This window comes from Dendrobium catenatum, unplaced genomic scaffold (genome assembly GCF_001605985.2).
Source record: "Dendrobium catenatum unplaced genomic scaffold, ASM160598v2 fragScaff_scaffold_1608, whole genome shotgun sequence".
NCBI classification, from domain to species: Eukaryota; Viridiplantae; Streptophyta; class Magnoliopsida; order Asparagales; family Orchidaceae; genus Dendrobium; species Dendrobium catenatum.
Genome location: NW_021320070.1, coordinates 3,926,360 through 3,936,736, shown reverse-complemented (window position 1 = coordinate 3,936,736; position 10,377 = coordinate 3,926,360). Strand labels below are relative to the sequence as shown.

Below are 10,377 nucleotides of genomic sequence, written 5' to 3'. Positions count from 1 at the left end.
AAGTGTATAAAGATACCATCATATATATATATATATATATATAACCAAATAAATTTTGAAATATTTCCCCTTTTTTGAATGTTATTAGTACTTTAAATAATTCATGAAAAATATTAAAATGCTAGTAAAATCATATACCCTAATCGAGTTGAAATGATTCTATTAGCATGTGTCATTAGTTTCAAATAATATCATATTCTATAATGGAGAAATGTACTTATACAATGTAGTATAAATAAACCATAAGAGCCTCATGGTATGAGACATATCTTCAAAGAATCATTGTGGTATGTTTAGTTGTTCTGCTTTGAGGGGAGACAAGTGGAGACAATGGGAATTCAAAGCTAGTGTTGATTGCATGCATCATACTCATAGGCAATATAAGTATTAGCATTGAGGGGACAAGAAGTGACAAAGCTAATGAGAGTCAATTTAGTTGGAGGATCGTAGTTTGATGACGATGATTGGAGGATTGCAATTGAACAACGATGATCAGAGAGTTGTAGTTTGACAACATTGGTTAAAGGATCAAAGCCAGGTAATGGTAGTCAGTGGGCGATAGTATTTGGAGGGTTGTAGTCAAAAGATATTAGCCAAACGATGTGTTTGAAGGGTTGTCATATGGCAATGATAGTCAAAGAACTATAGTCAGGAGATGGTGGTTAGAGGACCATAGTATGATGATGTTGGTATATGAATCATAGTTAAGCGATGGTGTTCAGAGAACTGTAGTCGAGAGATGGTGATTTAAGGATTACAATCAAGATACGATGGGTTGAAGAAATGCAAATAGTGGTCAGATAACCAAAATCAAAATCTATTGATGGTGGCAAAGAAAATAATCAAGAGATTGTGATTAGAGGACTATTGATGCAGCACAGACAAACGATAAAGACAATATCACAAACTAAGGCATTATATCAGAATTTAAGTAATTCATCATACATAATTATCCATGCAAACTCATGCATAGCTGATAATTTATTTTTTAAGTATTGGACGATAATTAAGAATCTTAATTTAAGATCTCTTGATGAGTAGATGGGTCATACTGGGCAAAGAAGTAAAAATCTTCATAAATTGCTTGGTTTCAAGACCACCCTACATGTCTTGTTTAGCTAATTCAAGTTTTCCTATTTTTCGAAGATGATTTTTTTATTTCTCTTCTTTTCTTCTTATTTGTAGGAGGGCAATACATTAATCAATATAATAATAGTTTATTGGGTCCAAAAGCTTTCCAAAGTTGTATAAGCTTGTAAAAGGCATATAAATATGACTTTAAATTTGTTATTTTGGATTCATTGAATAAAAAATATTTTTACTTGTGCAAATCTTAGGTAAAAAGATTTGGTGGTTAATCTACTACTTAGTAAAGCTTGGTGATGGACCCTCTAGAGTTTTGATGAGTCCTTAGCTATTTTTTCTCACTCTTACTCATCCTTTTTTGCCAACACAAATCTCATCTTCTCTGTATAATCTTGAGTAGCTTCTCTCGATCCTAAAACACATCCAAACTCTTCAAAACTCTTACTAAATTCAACTCACATTTGTTATAACCTCTCAATACCTCAACTTCCCAAATAGGCCTAAAATACCCTAGCCAAAACCTAATAAAAAAATAATTTCTAACTATAAGTAATCAAATTAAAAATATCTCAACTTCTCAAACATTTATTCAAAATATTAAAAAAAAAAAAAACATCATCATCATTATTTCCCTGACATATCTATCTTATTTGTCATATGTCATTTCTACATCTATTATATCATGTATGCAATTATGAATGCTATCATGTATGCATATCAATTTTGAATTCAACAAAATTGGATATCAAGCTTTTGAAGTGGTGTTTTCATCATCCCATCTATCATCAGTCAATCATTTCTTTTATTTATTTTTATTAATCATTTCTTTTAATAGGCGACTTTCAATAATCGATAAAGAGACCTCACTTATATCCGTTGGCGTAATCGGTCAATCAGTTACTGGCTAACATCTAGGATTACACTAGAAATATTTTATTTAAAGGAAAGTCCGTCATCTCATCCTCATGTACATGGTATTATGTTTTAAGAGCCAACTCGTATTAATTATAGTGTTGACAATGAGCATTCCTTGATTACATGTAAATGCATCATATACCAAACTTATTATTTGTTTATGCAATTCAACATTCAACTTCATGTATAAAATGCAATTCTCTATGAAATACAGGAAAATTAATATCATATGTATTAACTTCATAAAATCACAACTTTCCATTTTTCAAATGAAATTTCTATATAGACCAGTCAAAATCGTCAGGATAATAATATTTCTCACATACAAAAAATTATAAGGTGAAAGTTCGCTAAAATAAAAGATATCACATTTTTAGCACTTTCAGGAGAGAGAAATATATCAAACTCAAAATTGTTAAAAATAAGTAGAGGAGATGTCAATTATAATGATCAAAATAATTTTCATAATAAAAATGATGGAAGAAGAAGCTCCTCTCTCTCTCTCTCTCTCTCCCTCCCTTCGCTTCCCCTTCTCCTTTCTTTTCTTCTCGGGCAAGCAAAATGAATGAGAGGGCGGTGAGAGATATTTATATTAAATATATTAAAAAAGCTAATTCAGTGCTCGACATTGTTGCATTGCATGTTGATACGATAGTTACTATAAAATAGAGCTTTCAATATCACATCGACGGTTCCTTAACATCGTAATGCTATAGCACCACTATGCTTGCCAGCACGACGCAACAATATTGTCTGTTGGATTCAAATTTTCATACAAATTCATTTTAATAATTTTGGGTTATTATAAGTAGTAGAGTGGTTGAGGTTAAAAGATGTTAGTCAGACAATGATGATCGAATGCTCATAGTTGAGTTATAATGGTTAAAGGATTGTAGGTGATTGAAAGTAGTTCGAGGACCATGTCGAGCAACGATGGTAATAAAAGGGTAATAGTGGTCATAATTGAGCGATAATGGTCAGATGACCAAAGTCGTGTAATGATGGCTGAGAAACCATGGTTAGGTGATGATGGTTAAAGAATCATAGTCGAGCAACTATGACAAAGAAGCATTATTAGGTAATTGTGGATGGACCATAGCTAAGCAACATTAATCAAATGACTTAGTTGGGCAACGATGGTTAGAGGATTGTGGTTAAATTATGTCGATTCAGAGATCATCGCTATAATGGTGGTTCGACCATGTTGGTCAGTTAGTGGTCTGATGGTAGTGTAAAACCCCTTAAGTAAAAAAGAAGCTAAACTCTTTAACATCAAGGCATCTTTTGATATACTGGTTGGAATTTCATCAAAAACTTAGCAATTAAGCATACTCATTTCTAAAAAAATCTTGGAATGGGTGACATCTTGGGAAGTTACACCAACAAGACAAAACCGTGAGACCCTTAGGCAAAAGTGTACAATATCTCGATAGTTAAAAGTTTGAGTCATTACAGATGATATCAGAGTAATACACCAACCAGAATACCAGAACTAAGGTTTATACAAAACAAAGTGCTACACCAAGGGAACCACCTCTTGAATTTTATATGGGATAAAGTGCTACGTGGCGGGAGTCGCAGCTTGAACTTGTAGGGACCACCACTAGAATCATAACCGTCTGGTGGAAAATTATAGGATAAAGATACTAATATAGATAAAAGTTACTTAAGTGGGGGAGAATGTAAAACCGCTAAGTAAAAAAGAAATTAAACTCTTAAATATTGAGGTGCCTTTTGGTGTAATGGTTTGAATTTCATTAAGAAACTCCGCAGTTAAGTATGCTCATTCCGAAGAAATTCCCATCTTCTCTATATAATCTTGAGCTTAACTTCCCTCAACCTTAAAACACATCCAAACTATTCAAAACTCTCACAAATATTTCCTCGCATTTCTCATAATCTCTCAAGGTCTCAACTTCCCAAATACCTTAGCCAAATGTCTCAATATAAAAAAGATAACTTCTAACTATGAGTAATTATATGAAAATCATCTCAACTCCTCAATCATTGATCCAAAATCCAAAAAAAAATACCACAATTAGTTCCCCAGCATCCTAAACTTTTGATCCAAGAGTTCCCCTCCATTTTCCTCTCAGGAAAGCTTGCTCTTTGATAGCATACAAATTTTAGCACCAAATATATCAAAATACTTAATACTCATTTCACCACCAAACAAACAACCCTTCCACCACCACCCTAAATGGATACTAATTAAGTTATTGTCTTCATCATAAGAATCTTACCCTCCATCAATTGTATTAGAGCAACAATAGTTGGAGGATAGTGGTCAAGTGGTGGAGGTTGAAGGATTTTAGTCTGATGATGGTGGTTGAAGGATCATAGTCGAGCAACATGTTCAAAGGATTGTAGGCGATTGACAATGATTGATGAACATAGTCGAGCAATGGTAGTTATAGTCGATAGAATGTTGTCTTAATCGAGCGATAGTAGTCGGAAGATCAAAATCGTGCAACAATGTCCAAGAGACTATAATCAGATGATAGTGGTCAAAGAACATAAGCAGACGACGATGAATAAAGGGTTATATTGGGTGATTGTGGTTGAAGGGCCATGCTCAGACAGCGTTGGTCTGAGGAGCTAGTCGAGAAATGATAATCAAAGGACTATCAAAACATGGCAATGCATAGATAGCGACAATGGTGTGACCATGGTAGTCAAGCAATGGCCTGATGGTACTATGGTAGTGCTCTCGTGGAGCTTTGAAAATTTTCAAGCCTTCGAGCTCTCTTGAAATTATTGAGATTAGCATGCCCTATAAATTTATCATAAATTCAGAACACTCCATCAAATGACCTGTATAAATCCTATTGATCATTGATCATTCCTTCATCATTTAATCGTCATTTAAGTGCCTTAGTGATATTAAATTTAAGCGATAATTGGCTCTTTGGATTCGTCTCATTGAAACACTCAATTTTACAATAAGCATGAAAGATTTAATGAACGTTTGGTTTTTCAATAAGATTGGATCATTACTAGCGTCCTTGGATTTGTTTCTTCAAGAAGTTTAATTTAACTATAAATTTGTTTAAATCAAAATTCATATTCTAATTTAATTTTAAAAGCTTCAAATGCAAATATGCATTAAAATAAAAGTAATATATTAACAAATAAAAGAATTTAAAGAAAAAATGTTAAGCCGATCATTTTCAGAATAAAATCAGATTGACGGATCAATTCGAGCACAACTCATTTAATAAATGGGTCAAAATGTCCGACCAGAATTCAACCTGTTTATTAAACAAATCAACTCAAATTTGATTTTTTAGGTCGAGTCATTTTTTGACACCATAAAAGACCCAACTACTAGTATACTCATTTACTCTAATTTAACATTAGAAAGCATTTCAGTTATTTTACTTGGCCAATGAAGAATTACATGTTAAAAACCAAATGTGATAGAGTTCTTAATGAACTTTTTTTTTTCTTAAAATTAATTAAAAAAATATTAGACCACTTTATTGTAGTTACTTTTTACAATTAGCCCAAATTTTTTATAGCCCAAAATTTTTTATTCAACAGATTGAACAAGCTATGTAGGTGTGGTTGGTCAACTAATCCCTTTTTAAGGACATAAATCTTTGCTTTTTATTATGTTCATAAGGGTATAAACAAATATGCCCATGCTAAATTCATGATTTTCCTGTTAATGCTTGTAACATAGTTTTCATTTGGGACGGCTTTTTTACTGCTTCTTAAAGCAACTTTTTAGTTAAAAATTTTTAAAAGCTGTTTTAAGAAGCAATAAAAAAGCCGTCCCAAACGAAGCCATAGTTGTTGATTCATGTCATATGGTCATTTCCTTCACCTGATATATATTCAGCTATTTTTGTGTATGAAATATTATGAGAGTAAGGCTTCATTACAGATAGCTTTTTTTGTTGCTTCATAAAGTAAAATTTTTGTACTAAAAATTTACTTTTAAAAAGCAGCGAGAAAGCCATACCAAACGAAGCCTAAGATAAAAAAAAATTAAGAATATATTACGCACCAATAAATGTCAATAAACTCCTTCCTCTATATGCGCCATAAAAAAAGAAATTATAAGATGCAGACAATATACATAGAGCTATTGTTCATGTGACAACACATGCTTCTTCTCAACAATAAAATCTGAACAAAGCAGATCTGCATGAAAAGCAAATTTAAGGGAATATGACTGTATTTGTGGTAAAATAATATAATAGAGAAGAGAGCACATCTTAAGTAAACTTCTGGAACAATTTTCTTCAATCAACCAACTGAATAAAAAACTATGAAGTGACAATAGAATAAGCTTCAGTTCAGCATGCTTTTCATCTTTTAAGACATCAACAGAAATACAGTGAGGGCTGGAGTTCAAGTTTATAATCTACAGGGAGTGGACTACGATAAATTATTCTGTGCGGATACCGGACGACGTCCGGAGATCAACCAAAATCCTCCACGTCACCCTGTGCTCGGTACCGCTGACGTGGCACATTCTGTTTGGTCTCCAGATGCTGTTATGCGCCCGGTTTCCGCACAGAATAATTTCTCGTAGACCACAACACGAAGTCCATGGCTATATTGTCTTCAGACTTCCAAGGTTGGGATAAACAGAATTATTGGAATTCCATGAAAAAAGAACCCTTCTGCTCTTCATGATGATCAAAACATTCTCTCATTTTCTTTCACTGTTTTATGAAGAAATCAACAATCCATTGATATTTGATCTAAATTTTATCAGGATATTTGGGGTTTTTATCATTGATTTATTTTGAAAAAAGTGCAATGAAAAATTTAGATTCCTTTATTCTCAACTTCATTTACTGATATGTGATATAGACTTTCGAAATTCCAATGTCAGGAGAGTTGATTTATAAGAATTCCTTGAAAATAGGCTCCTTTTTTAATGATCAAACTATTATTTTGTTCACTATTCCATGAAAAAATCAATGTTCCTAAGTTTAATGTCACAAAGATAAAATGATCAAAGGCAGGCGTTTAAGAGTAGCTATAAAGTATGACAGAGAATGATTAATAGATGAAAAAATGTTAAGAAATAGGTGAAGCCTGAATCATTGATGGTGAACAACAACAACATCAAGTCTTTATCCCATTATGTAGGGTTGGTTACATGAATCCTTTTTTCTTCGTTGTGTCTTCTTAAGAGTCAAATACTCATATAAATCTAATAAAAATGTCATTATATATATTTCGTCCTCATTAGTATCTAATATATTATATAAATAAATAATTAAAAGTTAAATTATTTGCATCGCATATTACTTTAATAGACTCCTCAAGGGCCTCTTTATATATTTCTCAATTTTTAGAGTTTTTACATCCAAACTAATTTTTATAATAAAACTTTTTATTTTTTATTTTTTAACTTTCTTGCACATTTTGACTACACAGCACCCTATTTTTAGCACATCTTTTGCAATATTCTTAAAAGATGATTAACACAGAAAATATAATAATTTTTATACATATTTACTCAATTGATAGCTAAATTTTGTTGTCTCTATTATAAATTTCATTATGATTTAATTGTGAAGAAGATAAACTTCAATTCTTCTGATATTAACATAACACTACCACGCTTTCTTCATAGGACAAAATTTGAATCCACAACTTAACAAAAGATTCTTTCAACTTTGAAAAAAAAAAAGAGACAAATATAGCTCGAGCAACCCTATACTTGATAAATTCACACCAATTTTCCACTACAACAATAAACTAAGAAGATCGCAATGCAACAAAATAAAAGAACATAAATGTTTTCGTCCATCTTATCCCAAACTTTTGGAGTCAACTTTATAAAGCCTGATTCTCTATTCATTTCTACGAAATTTTACAAGAGACATTAAATTTATTCTCGCAAATCTTTGGTAACCAAACTACCCAAAGGCTCCGCATTATAGTTAAGATCAAAGTGATTTGCAGTATCTAATTAAAGAGGTTGCAACTCAATAAAGTTCTCTCAACATAGAAAAGTCAAAATAATGGAGGTGAGCAATTGGAACATTAGTAACATTACCAGAGCAGTTAACATCTAAGCATTGCAAGTCTACAAAATTTGGTCGCTGGAGACCTTTTTCCATTTGCTAAGGATGTTATCATATATATGAGACTTACCCAATGGCTGAAGGCCTCGCCTCAACTTTGACAGTGTTGATGACTGCAATTTGATCCCTTTATCAATCATCTCTTCTGCATATTTGCATGCTTCTGGCAACTGGTTTCCATACCACAATTGCGCAATCAGCGAGTTCCCAATCTGCTCCCCAGCAATCCCATTATCAGTCATAATCTTCCAGACCTTCAAAGCCATTTCCAAATCCCCCGAATCCAAGAGCAGTTTCATAGTAGCATCACAAATTACTGAGCTTGGAGCAAACTCATTCTTCACCATCTCATTAAGCAACAATTGCACTTCTTTAAGCTTCTTGTTATTAATCAGAAGTGGAAGCATCAAATTGTAAGTTTTTGCGTCTGGAAACGCACCATAGAAGACCATATCATCGAAGAATCTATAAGCAGCATCCAACTGATTCAAATTACAATAGAGAGAGATCATTGAATTGCATAATTCAGTATTGGGCAAGCATCCATTTCTTCCTACAAGAGAATTCCAGAGCAGGATTGCCGTCCGTTCATCACTGAGCTTAACACACTCACCAATGGCTTTACCGATAAACTTTATGCCAGGGAAGCATCTTTTCTCCCTCAGCATAGCCAGCCACCTCAGAGATTCATAGAGACCACCTCCATCATCGCATAGGACTATGTTGAGGAAGGAATCATAAGCTGGAACATTGCTTGGATCCCAACCAATCGCAAGAATCATTTCATCAAACAACTCGCGCGCGCTCCGATAATTTCTCTCATTCTCAAAACCTTCAAGGAGAATGGCATAGGAATCAGAATCGAGCGGGATTCCAAGGCGACTACGGCGGATGAACTCAAGTGAAGCTAACGTGAAACCTTCACGACAGAGCGCCGACAAGAGGGAATTCAATGATGTGGTATCCTGGGGGATGCCGTGTTGGCGCAAAAGGGATTCGAAAGCAGCAATTGCATCTGCGGGGCGGCTTGCAGCCGCAAAAGAGGAGAAGATGGAGGCGAAGGTGGCGACGGAAAGAAGTCCTTCGGATTTCATGGAAGCCACAGCATCCCACATGGCGTCGAAGAGGAGGTTCTTGCCCAGGATGTCGATAACGAGATTCCATGAGTAAGGGGAGTGCTGGTGATGGAGACGGGGACCACTCCAGCGGAAGAACTTGACAGCAGCGGCGGGGTAGGAATAGGAGAGCTTGAGGACTTCTTCGACGTCATTGGCGGATATGCGGATGCCGAAATCGTTGAGGGATGATTCAAGGGAGGTTGAAGTGGCGATGATCTCGCATAAAAGGCGGATCTTGGGTGGTAGGTTGGGGATGTCGAGGTAGGAGGGAAAGGACGGGCGGCGAGAAGGAGAAGGAGAGCTGTGCTGCTGGCGCTTGCCGGAGGTGGAGCGGGAGGGTTCGTCGTCGATGAGACGCTTTCGATGCGAGGACATTGCTGATTCACTTTCTTGATTTCTTCTTCGGTTTGGAAACCCTAGGAAATGAAGGTCCACCAGTATTTGAGCAGGATTAAGTAGATCGCTTGAATCCCAAAGCTTCGTATGAAAGCCCCTTACATTCATCATGGCTGTTTGGTGGCCTCAGTCATTTATTTGATTAATTATTCTATGCAGTTGTCAAATATCATTGGTAGACTAATTGGAAGCATCATTTTTTTATTATGGATTACAGCTCAGTATCATTCGGTACCGCGGTATAATTGACATGGCTGCACTTGATTCGCCTCCGAACGTAAAGCTGTGTCCGGCATCCGCGCAGAATAATTTCTCCATTGATTGAGTCTTATTTGCCTATTTTTTCATGTGATTGTGCATAATGGTAAATCAAATATCGCATAGTCATCTTGATTTGTCGTGATGCTAAGAATTGAATTTCATGAGTGTATCATGTCCATCTTTATATTTGGGAATAAGTGCATCAAGCTTGATAGTGATTTACCAAGATCTTCACGTAGTTACGTGAGTACGAAGTCCCATTTGTATGAGATTTTTACCTACGTGAAATTTTCTCATTGGAGCTTCTTCTCGCAAAACAGACTGTGTAATCACATCCAGGTCATCAAGACGCTTCAAATGAGCCCATGCATGTCTGAATCAACCTTCATTCGACGCACATCAATAATTTGAATAAATTATTTTCTAAATATTATATTAATTAGAATTTTATCTAACTAGATTAATTGTATTAGATGGATTAAGTTTGAGGACACATATCTATCCTATCTCATTGTGTGGCATTAGGTGGTAGCCAAGTAAAATAAAAA

The 10,377-nt window shown here is 34.6% G+C and overlaps 1 protein-coding gene across 1 annotated transcript; it reads right to left on the bottom strand.

The window, feature by feature from the left end:
- Positions 1-7,778: 7,778 nt before the first annotated feature.
- LOC110102627 (pentatricopeptide repeat-containing protein At1g77360, mitochondrial) lies at positions 7,779-9,686 on the bottom strand. The gene has a single exon (XM_020831047.2). The coding sequence runs from the start codon at positions 9,677-9,679 to the stop codon at positions 8,057-8,059; it is 1,623 nt and encodes a 540-aa protein (XP_020686706.2). The 5' UTR covers positions 9,680-9,686; the 3' UTR covers positions 7,779-8,056.
- Between the last annotated feature and the right edge of the window lie 691 nt (positions 9,687-10,377).

Bases quoted from the DNA above. Each gene is read 5' to 3' on its own strand.
- LOC110102627 (XM_020831047.2), bottom strand. From the start codon at position 9,679: ATGATGAATGTAAGGGGCTTTCATACGAAGCTTTGGGATTCAAGCGAT.